The sequence below is a fragment of the Lampris incognitus genome, chromosome 13 (genome assembly GCF_029633865.1).
Source record: "Lampris incognitus isolate fLamInc1 chromosome 13, fLamInc1.hap2, whole genome shotgun sequence".
Lineage (NCBI taxonomy): Eukaryota > Metazoa > Chordata > Actinopteri > Lampriformes > Lampridae > Lampris > Lampris incognitus.
Window position 1 is genome coordinate 37,484,747 of NC_079223.1, and position 22,722 is coordinate 37,507,468.

Genomic DNA, 22,722 nt, shown 5'->3' on the forward strand with positions numbered 1-22,722 from the left:
ATATACACACAACACACACACACTCTTATAAAAACACACAACAAAGATACTCATTGACCACTTTTTGGTCTCCCCCTCTTGTCTTTATTACTCCTCTCTCTCCTTTATTTATATCACTTTCCCTGCCATTTCCCACCTTCTCTCCCTCTCTCTCTTTCTCTCTCTCTCATCCTTCCTGATTCTGTCTCTATTTTTTTTTCTCTTTCCCTTTTTCCTCTGGTTCTTTTTTTATTCTCTTTATCTTTCTCACTCCCTCTCTCCTGCCCTCTCTTGCCTGTAGACATCGATGGCCTGGGGAGCAGTGCTATTGGAGGCCAAATGATCAGGAAGGCTTCTGGCCGCCCAGCGTTAAGCTGCGATAAGCCCAGCAGTGACACTGTCATGGCAGGTCAGTTACTTACTGGCCTCTCAAGTCTTCAGCATTACACTGGAAGGAGTTAGTGAATAATTGATTCAATAATTGATTGAATGATAGATGGTCTGTACAATTATCCTTGTTCTTACTGTGTTACCATACGTAACATTACAAATGAATCTCTTTACCAGTACCAGTCATTGTCTTTGTCTGACTCTCAGTCTTTTTGCTCTGAACATGTAGCGGTAGTGTTCTGACCTTGTGAGTTGTGAGCGGTTTGCCCACGGTTTTATTGGGGGGGGGGGTCTGGTGAGAGAAGCAGGGACTTAATCAGAGAGTGAGGTGTGGTTTGCTGGACCAGCAAAACTGAACTGCGAGCAGTGTGAGCAATCCATTTACTTTACAGGTTATAGGTACAATTCGGCGTTAACATCAAAAGTATTTTAGTGCGGCTGACTCGGCGTGCTGCGTGGGTGTACCCGCATGGCATCATCGCATGCTGCATTGCATCCACAAAACGGTAAACACGAAATGACCTTCCACTTGCCTCAGCGATGAACTTCACATTTGTGGTGAAAAAAATTCAGTACGAGATACATTTTGCTTATCAAATCCAGACAGATAGCGAACTCGGAAATGGCTCATAGACTCCAACCCAAGCAGCGTACATAAATCCAACATTATGTGTATACACAACTGTAACAGATACTTGTTTATGTTGTCACAGCTCATGTCAGGTTTCCTCTGCTATAGCTGATTGTATAACTGACAGCTATAACTGTCGGACTGTAACTTTAAAATGTCTTAATCTCTCCAGCAAGTTGTAAATACTGATATTCAGCCTTGTAAATGTGTATCAACAAATGTCTCTTACATTTTGAAAAATTTGGTTGAAAAAGGTCATGCTAAAAGACTATAAAGTGAATGAGAAGGGTTGTGTCTGATTTTGGATGATTTTTCTAGGGAGTAAAGGTATGGAGCCAGTTACACAAAGCATGTGTATGTGTCTGTGTGTGTATTTATCTCTCGGTCTGTCTGCCTGTCTGTCTGTGTGTGTAACTTTCAGGAGCCATGTTCTCCCGCTTTATCCTGACCGGGGTGTGGAAGAACCTGATTGATATACTGTCGACCCCACTTACGGGCCGCATGGCTGGAAGCTCTAAGGGCCTGGCCTTCATCTTGGGGGCGGAGGGCATCAAAGAGCAGAGCCAGAGGGAGAGAGACACTATCTGTCTGAGCTTGGATGGCCTACGCAAGGCTGCTGCCCTCAGCTGTGGCCTAGGTAGGTTTCACCGCCAGGTCCGGAATATACACATAGAGGATATAAGTTTTTGTCACGTGCCAAGTTTCAGGCACACTAATGGAAGGAGACATTGGGAAAAGCAGTCTGGATTTTTGCAAAATTTATTTAAAGCACAGTTCTTCAGAATCCAGGGACTGTCTTTTCAGATATCTTTTCAAGGCAGTTTAAGTCTGCTAATTCCCATTGAGATGTTCAAGGCAATAGTTCAAAACAGTTATCTTCCCATCTTTCTCCCAGCGGAAGTACTGAAGTATTCAAAAAAAAAACACACACATACATACACCGATCAGCCAAAACATTAAAACCACCTGCCTAATATTGTGTAGGTCCCCCTCGTGCCGCCAAAACAGCTCTGACCCATTGAGACATGGACTCCACCTGACTTGTGAAGGTGTCCTCTGGTATCTGGCAGCAAGATGTCAGCAGCAGATCCTTTAAGTCCTGTAAGTTGCGAAGTGGGGCCTCCATGGCTCAGACTTGTATTTCCAGCACATCCCACAGATGCTCAGTCAGATTGAGATCTGGGGAATTTGGAGGCCAAGGCAATACCTTGAATTCTTTGCCATGTTCCTCAAACCATTCCTGAACAATGTGTGCAGTGTGACGGGGCACATTATCCTGCTGAAAGAGGACACTGTCATCAGGGAATACTGTTACCATGAAGGGGTGTACCTGGTCTGTAACAATGTTTAGGTAGGTGGTACGTGTCAAAGTACCATCCACATGAATGCTAGGATCCAAGGTTTCCTAGCACAACATTGCCCAGAGCATCACACTGCCTCCACCAGCTTGCCTTCTTCCCATAGTGCATCCTGGTGCCATCTCTTCCCCGGGTGAACAATGCACCCACACCTGGCTGTCCACATGATTTAAGAGAAAACATGATTCATCAGCCCAGGCCACCTTCTTCCATTGCTCCATGGTCCAGTTCTGATGCTCACGTGACCAATGTAGGTGCTTTCGGTGGTGGACAGGGGTCATCATGGGCACTCTGACCGGTCTGCTGCTACACAGCTCCATACACAGCAAGCTGTGATGTTCTGTACGTTCTGACACCTGTCTGACATAGCGAGCATTAACTTTTTTTGTTGTTGTTTTTGTCCCCCCTCCCACCTTTTCCTCCCCAATTGTACCCGTCCAATTACCCCACTCTTCCGAGCCATCCTGGTCCCTGCTCCACCCCCTCTGCCGATCCAAGGAGGGCTGCAGACTACCACATGCCTCCTCCGATACATGTGGAGTTGCCACCCGCTTCTTTTCACCTGACAGTGAGGAGTTTCACCAGGGGAACATAGCGCATGGGAGGATCTTGATATTCCCCCCAGTTCCCCCTCCCTCTGAACAGGCGCCCCGACTGACAAGAGGGGGTGCTAGTGCAGTGACCAGGACACATACCCACATCCGGCTTCCCACCCGCAGACACGGCCAATTGTGTCTGTAGGGAAGCCCGACCAAGCCGGAAGTGACGCGGGGATTCGAACTGGCGATACCCGTGTTGTTAGGCAACGTAATAGACCACTACGCTATGCGGTCGCCCTCTTTTTCAGTAATTTGAGCTACAGTAGCTCTTCTGTGGGTTGTAATGAGATAATAAGTGTTATTCACTTCACCTGTCAGTGGTTTAAAAGTTTTAGCTGGTCAGTGTATGTTGCAGTCATGTAAAAACTGTTTTTCTTCAGGGTGAATTTTGACTTTTCATACAAAGACCTTAGACTTAGCACCTTTATTGTTCACGTCCCAGTTCTTTTTTTTGGGCAGTGATCATTTGGGTTTTTTCAGGCGTGGCTGCTAACTGTGCATCAGCTCTGGCCCAGATGGCTGCAGCCTCATGTGTCCAAGAGGAGAAGGAGGAGAGGGAGGTGGGTGAGACAGGAGACGCCATTACACAAGGTACATACGCACATATACAAATTTACTAATCATTTTTATTTATGCCCACTTACCATATGCAGCTACAGTAGAATATTAACATTTAGGGATATGAAACAGTAATGCAGGTTTCTATATAGACATGCTTACATCATAAAGAATGAAGACCCACAAGAGATACTTAAAACAGGGCCTCCTCCAAATTTTTAACTGCAGTTAATTGCTGACATTGATCAATATCTTTATCTTGCTAATTTCATCCTGTTCTTTTGCATTCTTTTCAATTCTAAGCATCTTGTTTTAAATCTGGGCTGCCAGATAAGCAGTCAACACTGTTGTAACAAGGGGCATCCAGATGGCGTGGCGGTCTATTCCGTTGCCTACCAACACAGGGATCACCAGTTCGAATCCCTGTGTTACCTCTGGCTTGGTAGGGCGTCCCTACAGACACAATTGGCCGTGTCCGGGGGTGGGAAGCTGCACTAGCGCCTCCTCTGATCAGTCGGGGGCGCCTGTTCGAGGGGGAGGGGGAACTGGAGGGAATGGTGTGATCCTCCCACGCACCATGTCCCCCCGGAGAAACTCCTCACTGTCAGGTGAAAAGAAGCAGCTGACGACTCCACATGTATCGGAGGAGGCATGTGGTAGTCTGCAGCCCTCCCTGGATCGGCAGAGGGGGTGGAGCCGCGATCGGGCTGGCTCGGAAGAGTGGGGTAATTGGCTGGATACAATTGTAACTAGAACAACTTTCAAATTTGGACTTTGAAGCAACTTTGTAATAATTATTATGAAATTATTATTAATTCAACTAAATACCAATGAATGTAGAAAAAAAAAAGCTGTTTCATTGGATGTGATCGTTGGCTCGTCCTGTGCTGGCTGTCATGCCCACACACAGTACTTGCACTGCCTACTATTTTTTCTAACATAACTTTAGTATTTGATCAAATCTGACAAAATATGCACACAATTTTTCCAACAGATTTAAAATGTAGATCCGGTGTTTCTCCTGATGTCTTCATGTCTCTAAATCACATACACAAAGTTTGTAAACAGCCCATACTGCCAGCTCAGTCATATACAAACTGTTTCTGCTCTAGTGTGAAGACCATAATACCCTTATTGTTTTGTTTGTATTTTTTGCATGGGCATTGGTAAATCTGTGTTTGTGTGTTTGTGTTTGTGCGTGTGTGTGTATTTCCTCTCCAGTCAAGCAGTTGATCAGTCGTCCCCAAGCAGTGCGCCTCCACACAGCTCATGTCCTCTGTATGGATGCTATCCTCAATGTCGGGTTGGAGATGGCAAGTCACAACTATGACTGCTGGCCACACATTTTTAGGTACACAAGCAAGTATGTTTTTTATATATAGTAGATATTTAATCAAGTAATGGCTGCCCCGTGTGTCATCTGAAATGGCAGCATGGAGTGATTTGCAAACTTAATCCAAAAGTCCTGTTCACTTTTCCCACATAAATTTTTTTTAAAAAAATCTGCATACTTGAAGGACTCAAAATGCCATCATCACTCAATAGTGAAGAAATTATTCAGTTGTTCATCTCTCTCTCTGCCAGGGTGAGCGAGTATGTTAGCTCTCTGGAGCACACCCACTTCAGCGACAGCTCCTCCCAGCCCCCCAACGTAACCACCATCACCCAGCAAAGCCAGCAGGCCCCGCCCATAGACCTGGGCCATGAGATGAGCTGTGAGCCCAGCCCTGATGCGTTGGAGCTGGGCCTGAGCCACCCGGTCATCCAGCCCCTGTCCATCCAGGAGCTGCTGATGGAGAGCAGCAGGGGAGGGAGGGGGTTAGAGCTGAAGAGCAGCAGTATGATGTCGGGCACAAGCGCAGCAAAGGCTGTATGCACGCTGTCCACGCAGGCTGACAGGTAAACAGGGACTCTTGAGTGTCTGTTTGTGCAAGTTAGTGTGTGGTTTGAGTGTCAAGTCAAGTAGTTCTGTGCGCATGTATGCGCATACAGTTGTGTGAATGTGAGTGCGTGTGTGTGGGTGTTCATGCATGTATGTGAATGTGTGTCTCTTAAATTGTGTCTCTTAAAGTTTTTGCCTGTCTTTGCCTAATTACCGGGGGAAGGACTGACGAACGGAAAGACTCTTTCATTGTATACCTCTGAGCAAAGCCAGTCCCCAACTGGCACTGAGTTTTTAAAGCACACCTTAAAAGTTTGACAGAAAGAGGAACCGAAGAGTCATATTTCCAAATCAATGTTCCTCCATCCCTCACCATCCTAGTTTTGCATACAGGTAGTTCTTAATGATAAATCAAAGTTTACACGATAAATTATTAAACCTTAATAGACACACACAGCTCTTGTAAAACCCTTACAATATTTTAAAAGTCATAAGAATATTATTAGAATATTATGAAGCATATAATCAGATGAAGAGTTTGTGTGTTGCCTGAAGATGAGGAAATCATGGAAGGTTATATGTATGTATGTTATGCTCTTTGCACTAAATAAGACATTGCTTCTTTAATTTTTGACGTGATCTAGAATTATTTATAATTTGTAGGGCGGCGATCAGGCGACAGGCATGGGTGCACGTCCATGAATACTGGGATGGCATCCAGCACTTTACCTGTGCCCCCACCCATAGGGTTAGTGGTTGTGTCAGGAAGGACAGCCGATGTAAAATTTTGCCAGAATCATTATGCGGATTGACAAGGTCATACCGGATCAGTCGAGGCTGGGGTCGACAACAGCCACCATTGGTGCTGTGCCCTCACAGGGTACTGATGGAAACTATAAAATCCGATGTGGTGACCCCTGAGAAACAGGGAAAAAGCCAAAAGAAGAAGAAAAAGGGCAGCGATCGGTTTCTCACTTGTTCTATTTATTGATTGATTGATGGATTGATTGAAAACCAACCAAATAAAAAGAGATAAGGTAGATAGCAGTGTATCTGAAGAAGAAGCAAAGTTGTGGCAAACAAGCAGATATGGCAGACCAAGCAGGTAGAAGACCTTTACCAACTGTTGGTACAACATCAACAACTAAAAGTACGTTTCAGCCTCTTTTTTATTTTATTTTTTTATTTTTATGGTCAGAATCAGAAACCCTTGGTCATTGTATTTCATGCACTTGCCAACATGAAATGAAGCGAAACTGTTTCCCCCAGCCCACAGCAGTGCAACACAAAGACAAAAACACATATTCAAGAACTACAAGAACACATATATCCAAACTAACACATATATCTAAACTAAACAACAACAAAAAAAAATCACTGTCCAGGAGGATGAACGCCAGCCAGGATGACTGTCGGAACTGCCGGTCTGCATGGGCTAGCAGTTAGCTTAGCCTGCCCCACTACCGCATCCTGTCAGGCCGCCCTCGGTGTGTCCTCTTCAGGCGCAGCTCCGGTCAGGACCGTGGTCCTTGTTCCCACAGGCTGCAGCAGACCAAGCTCCTTCAGCCACAGACCAGTCCCTATTACTATTGGCTGCTCCCGTTAGGGGTCGCCACAGCGGATCATCCATTTCCATTTCTTCCCGTCGTCTACATCCTCCTCTGTCACACCAGCCACCTGCATGTCCTCCCTCACCACATCCATAAACCTCCTCTTTGGCCTTCCTCTTTTCCTCTTCCCTGGCAACTCCATATTCAGCATCCTTCTCCCAATATACCCAGCATCTCTCCTCCACAAATGTCCAAACTATCTCAATCTGGCCTCTCTTGCTTTGTCTCTAAACCGTCCAAATGCTCGCTCAGCATGGTGTGAAAAGTGTCGACACAAAGTTGCCAATGACTATTTAATTTTGAACATTTGTCTAGGATTTCGAAACAAACATGACAGTATCGAAGACTGTAGTTTTGACTTAGTGATTTTATGGCTATCGGAAAAATACATAGATGGGTTGATATTTTAGGCCAAATCTTCGCTCATCTAAAATACCACTAGAGGGCAGCAGAGCGTCACTGGTAATTCAAGACCGCATTGGAAACAGGCTTGTTTTGCTTCTACTTGTCCCCCACCCACTTAACAAGCTCGCTCTCATGTAAGCAAAATGACGATTATAACCAGTGTGCGTGTGTGTGTGTGTGTGTGTGTGTGTACTTTATCATTAATGTTGACTCTAAGGCTCAACTCACACGCAGATCTACACACATAAACACATGCAAACACAAGCACATACGCAAGCAAACATATTGCTGTATTAAGTATGGAGTTAGTTTGTGTGTTTATTCCATGGATCATCAGTTGCGTAACCAGTGTCCTGCTTTTAGGTCCCTCTTTGGAGCAGATTGGCAGGTCAAGTGCCAGCTCATAGTAAATACAGAGCTTGGCATGGCTTTAAAAAACCCCCACTACTTAAAGGGCGGTGCCGCTCTCTTCTGAGATACAGTTTTCCCATCGTATGCTGTCTATTATTCTGTGGCCTGGGAATGTCGACTCACTGTATTTTTATGTGGATTTATCCAGGCATGGTTTTTGCCTATATATTTGACAATATATTCATATATTTACATTTTGAATCAAGTACAGCCACATTTTGCAGAGATAAGAGATGTGAGCATCTGTTCTGCCCACAACCATATTTTTTTCATGGCAGTCTTGAACCCTCGAACCTCATTCTGAATCACATCATCACATTCATGTCACTTAATTTGCCTTTTCTCCAACCAATGTTATTTATATACATAGAAATCTAAATGTTTGATATATAGACACACAACGCAAGTTGTGTGTCTGGCGTTGTGTGTCTGGATTCACATATGTATTTCAAAATGTTGTCTTTTGTGCTATGTCCATGTTTCACAATGATCAACCCATCACTTCAAATTTCTGATGCGTTTCTGATGCTGTGATGAACAGTGTGTGTGTGTGTGTGTGTGTGTGTGTGTGTGTGTGTGTGTGTGTGTATTTCTTGTGGTGTGTGTGTGTGTGTGTCTGTGGATTTGTCCAATCAGATTGTTTGAGGAGGCATCCTCCAAGCTGAACCTGGTAGGGTTGGTTGGTTTCCTGCAGCAACTGAGGAAGGCGTCTCAATCTCAGCTGTTTGACTCTGTCACAGAAACTGGAGACTACTCTCTGGCTATGCCAGGTAGATACATAAAATATCCCTCTCTTGCTCTCTCTCTCTCTCTCTCTCTCTCTCTCTCTCTCTCTCTCTCTCTCTCTCTCTCTCTCTCTCTCTCTCTCTCTCTCTTTCTCTCTAGTAAAAACATTAAAAGACATATAGATACACAATAATTAGACAAAGACAAATACACAGACAACGGGGCATCTGGGTAGCGTAGCAGTCTATTCCATTACCTACCAACACGGGGCTCTCTGGTTCGAATCCCCGTGTTACCTCCAGCTTGGTAGGGTGTCCCTACAGGCACAACTGGCCATGTCTGCGGGTGAGAAGCCAGATATGTGTCCTGGTCACCGCACTAGCGCCTCCTCTGGTCGGTCGGGTCGCACCTGTTCAGGGGGGAGGGGGAACTGGCGAAACTCCTCACTGTCAGGTGAAAAGAACCGGCTGGCGACTCCACATGTATCAGAGGAGGCATGTAGTAGTCTGCAGCCCTCCCCGGATCGGCACGGGGTGGAGCAGTGACTGGGACAGCTGGGAAGAGTGGGGTAATTGACCAAGAATAATTGGGGAGAAAAAGGGAGAAAAATCAACAAAAAGAAAAAAATACACAGACAAAATGACAGACATAGAAATATACACAAAAAGGCACACATATACAAACACAAAGAAATGCACAAATGCATTCACTTGTACAGATAATGCACACACATACAGATACACAGATATATGTAGATGTTTATATTTTGATGATATTGCTGGATACAAAAAGGAAACATTTAAACACCATAAACTTAAGAAAAAAGATATGAGTAAATTGAGGCCAAATATTCATCAGGATTATTGTGTCCTTTTGTCTCTTCTGCCCTCCTCCCTGCCTGTGTGTGTCTCTGTTTGTATTTCTGTCTGGCCATCTCTCTATCTGACTTTCTCACTATTTATGTCTACATTCCTGTTGATGACTGTCTGTTTGTTCATCCATCTGTCTTTCTATCTGTCTTTACCTTTGTCTTTTCTGTCTGTCGACCTCTCTGTCCAGTGGCATACATGTGCATACATACCATTCACCTACTGTAGGTGGTTGTGTGTAATATGTTCTGTATCACTGTATTCTTTCGTGATAACATGTGGAGTGTCTGCTGTTGTCCATTTTCCATGTGTGTATTGTGCTGCAGATAGGTGACAGGCATGGGCGCAAGTCCATGATTACTGGGACGGCATCCAGCGCTTTACCCGTGCCCCCCATCCATAGGGTTAGTGGTTGTGTCAGGAAGGACAGCCGATGTAAAATTTTGCCAATTTTGACAAGACCATACCGGATCGGTCGAGGCCCGGGTTAACAACAACCGCCATTGGTGCTGTGCCCTCACATGGTACTGATGGAAACTATAAAATCTGCTGTGGCAACCCCTGAAAAACAGGGAAGAAGCTGGAAGAAGAAGAAGTATTGTGCTGCAGAGTTTTTACATATTGTACCGAAAACAAATTCCACCGGCCTTGGTCATGTGGCTAAAAAAAAGTCTATCTATCTCTCTGCCTTTGTCTCTGTCTATACCTTTGCCCTTGTTTTCTCTCAGTGTTCATTTGTCCTCCTCTCAATGTCTGTCTGTTTGACCATTTGTTTATTTTTTTCTCTCCATCAGTTAATTTGTCCGCCTCTTGATATCCATCTGTCTCTCTCTCTGTCTGTGTGTCCTTCTCTCTGGTTTCCTAACTGTTTGTCTGTCTGTCTCACTAGGTGAGGCTAAATCGACCTTGGAGAAACGTAGCGCGCTCCACCTGTTCCGCCTCGGGGAGGCCATGCTGCGGATCGTCAGGAACCGGAGCCGACCTCTGCTCCATATGATGAGGGCCTGGAGCATTGTGGCTCCACACCTGGTGGAGGTTGGGAACTGCAGCCACTCTCTAATGCCGGGATCTGACTACAGGCTATTTTTGTCTTTCCCAATGATCACCATGACAGATTAGGCAATCATAGGTTAGCCATAATTTCTTGCCGTGTCTTGGCCGAGAGACTGGCAACACTACAACCCCGACCAATCATTGTATGCTGCTTTTCATGACCTTGTGCAAGTTCATAGGTCATCGGGGAAGAGGGTCAAGAAATTGTAAAGCATAGCTACAGAAGCACTTCTTTATTCTACTAGACACAGACTTGGCTGTGCCGATCACATCAAATAGTCAACTGAATATCTGGGAATTAACCACATGCTACTGTAGCTGCAGCAGCATCCCAAGAAGCAGGGACGCTGCTGCAGCTAGTGCTACTGGGGAATGATAGCCTAGCATAGCTTAACCAGCTACTCATCGGGTTGTTGAAGTGCCTCCATTATTTCTTGCCAACATTTATCTTTTTGACTCGTCATGGTACTCCCGTAAGGAGGCGTTAAAAAGGCAGGGGTATTGTTGCCACTGTTCAACGAACCTTTCCTCGGTTTTGTTGTTCCTGGCAGCATCAACAGCAGCATCCCTCTTTCTCTTCGCCAAATTTATATATTTATATATTTATTACTTTATTGATCCCCGTGGGGAAATTCTTCCTCTTTGTTTAACCCATCCTAGCTGTGTAGCTAGGAGCAGTGGGCAGCCGCCATGCAGTGCCTGGGGACCAACTCCAGTTCGTCTTGCCATGCCTCAGTCAGGGACACAGACAGGAGTACTAAGCTAACATGCATGTCTTTTTGATGGTGGGGAAAACCGGAACACCCGGAGAAAACTCACGCAGACACGGGGAGAACATGCAAACCTCACACAGAAAGGACCTGGGATGACCCCCCCCCCCCAAGGTTGGACAACCCCGGGAGTTTGAACCTAGGACCTTTTTGTGAGCTGTGAGGTGACAGCGCTAACCACTGTGCCACCGTTAGGTTATTCAAAATCATATGTGCACCAGAGAGACCTCTGTCATCCTATTGGTCAACGTCAAGGAACATGCATCAAACTAGGTAGTACAACGCCCCCTGTCTCCTCCGAAATCTGCATATGCATGCAGCATGCGCTGTGTGTAAATATGCAAGTGTACTCGGGTACCAAACAACATTACTAATGTGAAAGCTGAGCGGTGATGGAGTGGGGGGGGTATACTTGGGCATGGTACGAAGCAATCGTACCTGATATGAAAACACCCTTATTTCTGGACAAGGGTGACCACATGCAAGCAGTCAAAATGCAGCACAAACAGCAGGCTTTTGTGGGACAATGTTTACAATGTAAAAAGGTATTGAATCTAGATATAATGCGTATCGAGCTTAAACCTGCAGTGCGGAAGTTTTGTCTCCCCCTTCTGGCAGTGAGAGTAGTACTTCTCTTCTTTCAGCGCTCTCCAATGAGGAAAGGCTACACCAGTGTTGATCGATTTCTTTCTTCTTCTTTTTTTTTAATCCTTCCTCTGAAAGCAGAGTTTCATTTTTTTTCTTGGACGCTTCTTAGGTTTTCCCACCATAGCCTCCAAGGCCGGGAGCTTTCTGGCAAAAAGCCCTGAAGGCAAGCAGATCAGAGCTATGCGAGCGCTTTCGTCACATGGAACTTCAGCTCGGGCAAAGCTAAGATTGCTGGTTGATGTAAAACGCATCAATTCCAGTGTGCCAGCGCGGGAACGCAGCGCAGAAATGTCACCCCAGACACCAGATTTAAAACGCCGGTATATTGCAAAATACAGAAAGATTTACCTGGCGGTGATAGGCTTAATCAGCATTGTGTGAACTCGTTTGGCAAGGGCTTGAATGTCATGGACACCCCCCCTCCCTTCTTCCAAATTGTATCTGGCCAATTACCCCACTCTTCCGAGCCAGCCCGGTCTCTGTTCCACCCCCTCTGCCGATCCGGGGAGGGCTGCAGGCTACCCTGTGCCTCCTCCGATACATGTGGAGTCGTCAGCCACTTCTTTTCACCTGACAGTGAGGAGTTTCACCAGGGAGACGTAACGCGTGAGAGGATCATGCTATTCTCCCCAGTTCCCCTTCCTCGAACAGGCGCCCCGACTGACCAGAGGAGGCGCTAATGCAGCAACCAGGACACATACCCACATTCAGCTTCCCACTTGCAGACAACGCCAGTTGTGTCTGTAGAGACGCTCAACCAAGCTGGAGGCAACACGGGGATTCGAACCGAGATCCCCGTGTTGGCAGGCAACAGAATAAGATCGCTACGCCACCCGGACGCCCATGGACACTCATTTATATGAAAAAGTCCCACAGTCTAGATTTAATTCAACGCATTTATACATTCTTGCCCCCTGTCGGCTTACAACATTTTCTAATGTGTTTGAGTAACACATTAGAAAATAAACTGATACATGCATGACCAACAGGAAATAATGAGCACTGTCTTCCAACTTTAGCTGAAGTGCACATTCACTTCCAGTCAGTCGACATTGTGATATGAGAGAGGGGAGACGTGAGCAGTAAATGCCAGAGGGTATTATGGGATGGTAATAAAAACTGATTGTTTAATGTTTAAATGGAGAAACATTTACTTTCGTTATTTTGCTTAAAAATTCGGGATGTCAAAGGGTCCAAATGCTGTGCAGTATAACTCGAGGCTCAATGCCTGGTCACTCTAGTTTGGACATGAAAGTGATGATCAGCATATTGATTATGAAAACAATACAACTATGACAATAATTGTCAAAGCCTTTTTGTGTGAGTCAAAAAAATAAAATAAATAAAAGCTAGTGTATGAATAAGCGTTAGAAGAAAAAAAAAAGAAGTAGGACACCAAATACTGAAATTAATGTTTAACATTACTTGGAGTTTAAATAATTAAAAGTTTAGAACGGGTGTGTTAAGAGGGTGTTCCTCCTCTTCTCCTCTTAGGCGGCATGCCACAAAGAACGTCACGTATCCCAGAAGGCCGTTTCCTTCATCCATGATGTCCTGACGGAGGTGCTGACAAGTTGGGCGGAGCTTCCTCACTTCCATTTTAATGAGGCGCTGTTCCGGCCCTTTGAGCACATCATGCAGCTGGAGCTGTGCGACGAGGACGTACAGGACCAGGCGAGATACACACACACACACACACCCAAACATGCACATAGACTGCCGCTATGTCAGTATATCAACAGAGGTCCTTTTAAAAATGATAACGCTTGTGAAATAGCCCCCCCGCCCCTTGGACAGATGAATAATGGGGGCAAAAGATATTGCAACCTTACTCTTGATGTTTTTCTTAATTCTTTCTTTTGTCATTTTTCCTTCTCTTTTTCCCTCTTGCACTCTGTTTTTTGCCTGTCTCTCTCTCTCTCTCTCTCTCTCTCTCTCTCTCTCTCTCTCTCTCTCTCTCTCTCTCTCTCTCTCTCTCTCTCTCTCTCTCTCTCTCTCTTTGTGTGTCTGTAGGTTATAACATCCATAGGGGAGTTGGTAGAGATGTGCTCTCCTCAGATCTTGTCAGGTTGGAGGCCTCTGTTCAGCGCTCTGAGGACCGTCCACGGCAGCAAGACTGATACCAAAGACTACCTAGTAGGAGAATACTCCATGGGTATGCTTTTTTTTTTTTAACACAGGAGTTACCACACTGTACTGGAAATACATTGGGAAATTATAATAGCAACTACCAGGTGTTGATGTTTCATCAATAAAAATTTAAAAAAGACTGTTGTTTAGTCCCTATGTACATACTCTCTTGCGTCCTTACCCCCGTCTCTGCTCCAGGGAAGTCCCAGGCACCGGTGTTTGACGTCTTTGAGGCCTTTATCAACACGGACAACATCCAGGTGTTTGCCAATGCCGCCACAGACTACATCATGTGCCTCATGAAGTTTGTGAAAGGTTTAGGTCAGTCTCGACTAAAGTAAACATCCGTCTACCCTCTCGTAAGGGTTAGGGTTTCATTTCACTTTGGTCTATGAGGTGCCTGTGCTCATTTAACCACCTGCTAACGATAAACTTAAGTAACTGGGAATGTAGAAGGGTACCAGTTTTATTCAAATCTTATTTTTACCCTATTTTATATTTCTATTTTTATGCTTATCTTAGTTTTACATTTTTTGGTAGATCTAGTTATAATCTTGTGTTATTTCTTATCTCTATTTATAGTTAACTTTTTGCTTCTGTAACAATTTAATTTGTCCATAGGGACCATAAAATTGTAATCTAATTTGACCAAGTGTAATGTTTTTGGGGAAATCTTTAGATTTGTCCCACAAACACACACATGTTGGCGCACACAGGCTCACATTTAATGTTTGAACCAAATCTTGTGCAATGCATTATTCTGTGAATTCATGGTGTACTCTGCTTGTGACTGAGGCGTTGTGTGTGTCTGTCCCTCAGGAGAGGTGGACTATAAGGAGATAGGAGACTGTGTCCATGTTTCTGCATACAGCTCCACTGACCTCTGCCTGCCTGCCCTCGACTACCTCCGCAAGTGCTCACAGGTATAGTGGGAGCCCTTCTGATGGGCAGCTCACTGGGATTTTTCATGGCGGGTGCAGCATTTAAATCATTCCTCAGATGGGGGACGTTGTCATTTGAGTGGAGCTTATGAACCACTGGGTTACTGTACCAAAGTCAGTCACTTTTTGCCTCTGTCTCAATGATATTGAAGAAAATTTAAATTTTACATCAGAAGTGAATATAAGACAAAAGGGGAAAAAATGTTGGCTCTAAAGTCCATCAAATCTCTTTAGTAAAATTCTTGGGCAGTGGATGTCCAGTTGGTGTTGCAGTCTATTCCGTTGCCTACCAACACAGGGATCGCCAGTTCGAATCCCCATTCTACCTCCGGCTTGGTCGGGGATCCCTACATACACAATTGGCCGTGTCTGCGGGTGGGAATCCAGATGTGAGTATGTGTCCTGGTCGCTGCACTAGCACTTCCTCTAGTTGGTCAGGGTGCCTGTTCGGAAGGGAGGGGGAACTGGGGGGAATGGTGTGATTCTCCCACGCGCTACGTCCCCCTGGCGAAACTCCTCACTGTCAGGTGAAAGAAGCGGCTGGCAACTCCACATGTATTGGAGGAGACATTTGGTAGTCTGCAGCCCTCCCTGGATTGACAAAGCGGGTGGGGCAGCGACTGGGATGGCTCGGAAGAGTGGGGTAATTGGCTGGGTACAATTGGGGAGAAAGGGGGGAAAAAAATTCTTGGGCAGTAACTGCTAAATCTAACATAATGGAAGTTCTGCCCTACTTTTTTTTTCACTCAGTTTTTATTTCAGTGAGCATTGCTCTCCTTTGTTCTCCTCATGACTGAAGGCAGCCATGTTGTTTTTGATTGACAGCTGCTGGCTAAGATCTACAAGATGCCTTCCAAGCCGGTGTTCCTGGGGGCGCGACTAGCCAGCCTGCCAATGAGATCGCAGGAACGCTCTGTCAGTAGCGAGGACGGGATGGAGTGTGTACTGCAGGAGTTTGATGATGACACGGGTAGAAACAAAAAGCTTTACATATTCCTTTCTTCTTAAGTCGTTTGTGTGTTTTTCGTCTGTGCGTTATTCTAGCCGGCTTTGCTCTTTACAGTAGCTGGAATAAATGTGGGTCTGAAATGCGATTACACTGTCAGCCGAGTACTTTGTATGGTAAATACGTTGTATAGCTTTGCAGGTAGATGGAAGCTTGTGCAGCATCACACTCCTTGGGTGCTTGTAACTGAATGGGAAAATGATATCAAGATCAGGAATCAGGAACATTTATGTGTCATTTCATTCCATGCACCTGCGCACATGAAATGAAACAAATTCTCGTTTCCCCCAGCCCACAACAGTGCAACACAAAGACAAAAACATATCCAAACTACAACACATCCAACATATATATAAAAAAGAAAAATTCCCTGTCCAAGAGAGCGAACGCCAGGATGACTGCCGGAGCTGCCGATCTGCATGGGCTAGCAGTTAGCAGCGGTGTCTTTTCTCAGAAAATCAAAGTATTAGATGTTGGTGCAGAATGCCACAACAATATTTCGGTGCTCAGTGTTATCAGTGTTAAGCCTGATAAGTTCATTGACTACCCTTACTTTTCAGTTTACCTAAAAGGCTAATTCAAGTCACGAATCATGTGTGTCAGTCAGTTGTCTGCCAATCAGATGTGAATTTCGGGGACACTTCTCTATACAGAAGATATAAAGCTGGGTTGTCGTACTCAGAGTCTGATCTGCTATATTGTGTTGTCCCAGGTCTGATCCAGGTATGGATTCTGTTATTGGAGCAGCTGACAGCAGCAGTGTCTAACTGTCCTCGCCAACACCAACCTCCAACACTGGAGCTGCTCTTCACTCTGCTGAGAGAGGTCACTGCGATTCCAGGTACCACACACACCCACATGCACTTAAGCACACACAGAAACACACATGGATACACAGTCTACTGCAGGCAAAAGCAATCATGTGCGATGGAGTGTATTGCGTATGCAGACTTTCCTTCCACCCAGTCATGACACCAGGTGATTTCACCGATTAGTCTGTCCTCTTTGGCTGAAGATGCGCTAGTCAGTAGAATCAGCCGGTGTTGTGTTGAGTTGTAGATGTCACTCACAAATGCACACAAATAAACACACACAAAAAGCCCAGACCATTTTACATTATGACTCCAGTTTCTGACCATCCCCCCCCCCCTCTGTCTCCAGGTCCAGGGTTTGCCATCTTCTCAGTCATCCAGCTACTACTTCCAGTGATGTCACTGTGGCTGCAGCGTAGCAATGGTGACCACTCCTATTGGGATGTGGCAGCAGCCAACTTCAAACATGCCATCGGCTTGTGCTGTGAGCTGGTGGTGGAACATATCAACAGCTTCATACACTCAGGTCACTACGCGTGTGTTTGTGTGTGTATGTGTCTGTATGAAATTTGCCCATGTTTGTGTGTGTTTTTTTGTTTGGTAGGGATGCCTGTGAGTGTGTCTGTTTTGGTGTATGTGTATTTATGCGCTGTTGGTTTGTCTAACAGCACAGAATGTAGTTTCACGTCACCTGTCTCTGATAGACATACACATAGATATTTCCCAAGAAGGTGTGTTGGAGGTTTGTGTGTTTTGCTCAGTGGTAGTGGTGATGTTTCCATTCAAATTCTAAGCATATATTTGAAAACTTTTTAAAACTAAAAATTTAAAAAATACTTAAACGCAAATTAACTGTTTCCAATAGATGGTTTTAAGAGCTTAAACCATTGCCCTGCGCATAGAACTATGACCCAAAAACACTTAAATTAAAAATGGAGATGGATTGATGAGAGGTACTTGAATTTGTACTGGAGTTGAGAATTCTGTCTCCATTACTCTTTGTTGCTCTATTTTTGTTGTCACATCAGCATAAAGTCTTTTTGGGCATAGGCCACAGCCTCCCAATGAGGACAATCAGCTCAAAAAATTGTCCATTTATGATATTTAAAAATGTCTTAATGTATGAAAATTTAGTAGATTAACCTTTATTGACACATCAGTGTAATGTCTTTGACATGCTAGTGTCATCTCTTCCTAAGATTTCTGTGCTGTGGCGAGGATTGATTTCTCAGGATGTGGAGCCACACACCCTTTTCAGGGAAAAGGCAAGATTTTCGGTTTGGTGTTGAAAAGGGTATATTTTTCACAGTGAAACACAGAATATCTATTTAAAGCCACCCAGGCATCATGTGCGCTATCTGTTCACATGCACCTTAGTGGATTGGAGCAGCCTTAATCGCTAGTTGTTCCACTAGCCTCCTCTTGACTCAAATTAAATTGAGGCCACCCTGCTGTGTTAATGTAAGTGTGGCTGTTCTCTGTATGATTTTGTGTGTTTCTGTGTCCTTGTTTGGCTCCGTCTTTGTTGTTATTTTGTGAGTGTGTTTGTGTCTGTTTTTGTGTGTGTGTCTGCTTGTATGTTATTGTGTTTTTCAATGTGTGTGTCTGGTTTTGTGAGTAATGGTAGGTAATACCTTGGTGAACCATATTATATATGCAGATGACCTTGTCATCCTTAGTCCCTGTAGTGCTGGTCTCCAGCAGCTCCTTAACATATGTTCTGTGTACGGTGTGGAGCATCATATCAAATACAATGCTAGTAAGAGTGTTGTCCTGATCTGCAGAACCAGAGACCAATTATTTAAAATTTCCTGATTTTAAATTGTCTGATAATAATCTTGGGGTATGTAATAAGGTGAAATATCTTGGCCAATGTATTACTGAATAAATGACAGACGATGATGATATTTATAATAATAATACTAATAAATCAAACTTATATAGCGCTTTTCTAACACTCAAAGTCACTTTACAATAAACGGGGTGAAACAAGACAACAGATAAACATAACACATAAAGGGATGGATGGGAAGGGGTGACTATGAGAGGGAGAAGCGGCAGCCACACACAACGCCAGCAGTACTGTCCCACTTAAACAGATACAAAAGGGCAAGAAAAACAAAAACAACAGCACTGTGGATGTTGATTTTCTGTAGGGGTTTATGCCCGTAGCCTATTCCTCCCCTGAGGTATCCACCAGGCAGTGGCACTATTTAACCCATAGCTGGGGGCTGGTTCATGGGCGTCGGGGAATATCCACACACCGGTGGGCCTGCGTACCGTACATCTAGGGGCCAGACCTCTTCTGAGTCCCTTGTAGTTCAGCCAGGGTCCAAGGTGTACCCAGTTACCGTGTGTCGCCACAAGGAGGCACTACATAGGGCTTGCTGTTGGAGAGGCTATGTACTGGCAGGGAGAGACTTACGTGCTCGGCTCTCCTGTTCACATTTCTGCTAGCCAGCGGTGAAGGTTGAGAGTGAGACGTGACAGGCACAGAACACTACACCAACACACTAGACTCTTCACAACAGCCCCACTTCTTACACAAGAATGTCAGACACACAATATAGGCAGTGCCGCATGATGTATGCACAAGCAAACACTCTGTCACGCAAGTTTGGTATGTGTTCAGTTAGTGTGAAGATGTCTCTGTTCAGAGCATATTGTACAACACTATGTACTGCACACCTGTGGTCAAACCACAAAAAAGCAAACTTACTGAGACTTTGAGTAGCTTATAATGATGCTATGAGAATACTGCTACAAAGACCTAGATGGTATAGTGCAAGTGAAGTGTTTGTGGCTGCAGGAGTCAATACCTTTCCGGCTCTTCTGAGAAATCTCATGTATAAATGTATTTGCTGGCTCAGTGACTCTGATAATGTAATCATCAAGAGTTTAACTAATATAAGATTCAGTGCCACACGCTACCAATCCCGGCAGGACCACTGCCGGGATTAGCTCCCTTCTTATAAGACACTGACTTGTTCCTTTTATGTTATTTTATTGTGTTTACTTTATGTATTGTCTAGGGCTTATCTTTTACCTGTGGTTCTTATATTTTATGGCTTTATTTATTTTAACCATGTCTTCATCTGTTATGGGCCGAGTCTGCAATAAAGCTTTGAGTTGAGTTGAGTATGTGTTAGTCTTGTGTTTTGGGTTTTTTTTTTTTGCCTTTTCGGCCTTTATTGGCTAGTGATAGTAGACAGAGACAGGAAAGGCAGGGGACAGAGAGGGGATGACATGCAGCAAATAGGCCTGGGCCAGATTCGAACCCATGCCGCTGCGGTAAGGACTCAGCCTTATGTGGTACACGCAGTCTATCTTGTTTTAAACTATATGTCCATGCAAACTGGACAATGCAAATTGTCAGTGCTTGATATGTTATCAGTGTGAGTGCGCCTAATTGTGTATTTTTGTATGTCTGTCTTGTGTGCTCACGTTACAAAGGTGTGAGTTCTCTATCATCTATATCCATGTTTCCGTCTCTAATGAAAATGTAAGAACTTTTACCATCGTGTGTGTGTGTGTGTGTGTGTGTGTGTGTGTGTGTGTGTGTGTGTGTGTGTGTCCATAGACATAGGCTACGAGTCCCTGATTAACCAGATGTTGAAGGATCTGTTTAAGTTGCTGGTGGCTTGTGTGTCTGAGCCTGCAGAGACCATCTCCAGAGTGGGCTGTTCCTGTATCAGGTAACATACTGCTCAGATGTCCTCCATAGATGATAGCAGCATGTATATGAGTGTTTAAAGACGACTGTGGAGACCAATACCTCAATTATATTTGCTACTGAGAAGGTGGATATGATATCATAGTGTCTAGTAACACTTGGAGTGATGTGCATGCATGTGTGCTCGTGTGTGTGTGTGTGTGTGTGTGTGTGTGTGTGTGTGTGTGCGCGCATTTGTGCATCGACAAAGAATTGATAGAAACAATAGGTGGAAAAATTGACTGAAAAGTCCTTTAGTGTAACACCTCTCCACACACTGATAAACACCCTGCATTACAGAGCTGTGTAGACTTGTAAGGTTATCTCTCTTTCCCCTCTCTCTCTCTCTCTCTGTATATCACTTTCTCTTTCTCTCTCTTTCTCTGTATCACTTTCTGTCTTTCCTTTCTCTCTCTCTTTCTCTGTATCTCCAGGTATGTGTTGGTGACAGTGGGTCCAGTCTTCACAGAGGAGATGTGGAGGTTGGCTTGTTGTGCTCTGCAGGATGCCTTTTCTGCTACTCTAGAGCCTGTCAAGGTACACGCACACACACACACACACACACACACACACACACACACACACACACACACACACACACACACACACACACACACACACAGTCTTGTTTCACTATCCTTGTGTGGACCCCTCATTGACTACATTCCTGAACAAGTACCTCAACTGACCAGAGGAGGTGCTAGTGCAACGACCAAGACACATACCCACATCTGGCTTTCCACCTGCAGACACGGCCAATTGTGTCTGTTGGGACAGCTGACCAAGCCGGAGGTAACCTGGGGATTCGAACCGGCGATCCCCGTGTTGGTAGGCAACAGAATAGACCGCTACGCTATCCAGACGCCCCTAGTGCCCTTTTCTTTTAGACCAAAAAAATTTGACTGCTGCTTTAAGAGCAATGTCCACTTCAAGTGTTTAGTGGTGTGACCCGGTGTGTGCGTCGCAGCCGACAGACATCTTGTCCGTTTGCTGCATTCATACAGGTGCAGAAGTGCAGGAACCGTGTGGAGCACATGAAGCATTCTTACCAACCCGCTTACTTTCCGTCTAGTTTCCAGGACCTGCGTTCATCAGCAAAGCTTCAAAATACTCTTGTGAATGTTATTTACCATATTCACTACAAAGACATTTTACAATATATGATATTATCTCATCAGAGTCCAAATTTCAGTTTTCCAGAATAAATGACTGCTACAGAATGAAGTAACCTTTTCCCCTCTGGATAGATTTCTCTATAGCTTAATAGCTTAGGTCATTTTATTTATTTATTTTTATTTTTTGTCGGCCCACATATGGAAGAAATATTATGCAGCACTCATAATTCATTAACAGAACAACCTTTAGGATCACTACCAAATCTAACCCTTAAGTAAAAAATAATAAATAGACCCTACTGCTCTGTGTGTGTGTGTGTGAGAGAGAGAGAGAGAGAGAGAGAGAGAGAGAGAGAGAGAGAGAGAGAGAGAGAGAGAGATGCTGATGGCAGCAGTTACAACTGTGAGACAAGATGTGCCCGTGAGCCGGAGGAAACGCACAAGTGATGGAGCCAGTGGACATTTGCCTAATATGGTGGCTTTAACAGTCCTGCTGAAGGATTAATTCACAGGAGAGAACGCTATGGGGGATTTGATCCTTGGGGGTCACTGGAGAAGCACATGTGTTACCAGAAGCAGAGAGCTTAACCTGAACTTAACTGCTTCTGGGTGCATCTCCTCGGTGTTTAACCAGGATCAGTCCTGTGAGCAAATGAAAAGAGACTGCACCTTGAAAACCACATACAGACTGATGAGCTGAGAAGGTAAATGTGATGAAGGAGAGATGGCGATGAAGATCACAAGATTAAAGTGACTTTCAGGCCTGGAGACAACACAGACATGCTTTGAATGGGGGGTTGGAGTTGAGCTGGAAGTGACCATACAAGGTGTGTGTGTGTGTGTGTGTGTGTGTGTGTGTGTGTGTGTGTGTGTGTGTGTGTGTGTGTGTGTGTGTGTGTGTGTATACACACATTCAGCTGAAGGTGACAGTACCAGGTGTGTGTGTGTGTATGTTTGTGTGTGTGTGTGGGGGGGGGTGACGTGTCTCTTTTCCCCACTTTGGTAACTGACTGGTCTGGTCTAATCAGCTTTACAGCTTAGAGCGCCAGCCTTTTCCACACCATATCTCTGCATATGTGTGTGTGTGTGTGTGTGTGTGTGTGTGTGTGTGTGTGTG

At 44.8% G+C, this 22,722-nt stretch overlaps 1 protein-coding gene across 1 annotated transcript in view; it reads left to right on the plus strand.

Moving 5' to 3' along the window:
• arfgef3 (ARFGEF family member 3) overlaps positions 1-22,722 on the plus strand; it is an 87,239-nt gene that overhangs the window by 44,580 nt on the left and 19,937 nt on the right. The window contains exons 18-33 of the mRNA XM_056292082.1: positions 281-388; positions 1,422-1,637; positions 3,438-3,548; positions 4,737-4,866; positions 5,100-5,414; positions 8,460-8,593; positions 10,308-10,453; positions 13,384-13,563; positions 13,903-14,044; positions 14,218-14,340; positions 14,839-14,942; positions 15,786-15,930; positions 16,679-16,807; positions 17,128-17,304; positions 20,359-20,473; positions 20,925-21,027. Coding sequence (XP_056148057.1) covers positions 281-388; positions 1,422-1,637; positions 3,438-3,548; positions 4,737-4,866; positions 5,100-5,414; positions 8,460-8,593; positions 10,308-10,453; positions 13,384-13,563; positions 13,903-14,044; positions 14,218-14,340; positions 14,839-14,942; positions 15,786-15,930; positions 16,679-16,807; positions 17,128-17,304; positions 20,359-20,473; positions 20,925-21,027 — 2,378 coding nt within the window. The remainder of the gene's footprint in view (positions 1-280; positions 389-1,421; positions 1,638-3,437; positions 3,549-4,736; positions 4,867-5,099; positions 5,415-8,459; positions 8,594-10,307; positions 10,454-13,383; positions 13,564-13,902; positions 14,045-14,217; positions 14,341-14,838; positions 14,943-15,785; positions 15,931-16,678; positions 16,808-17,127; positions 17,305-20,358; positions 20,474-20,924; positions 21,028-22,722) is intronic.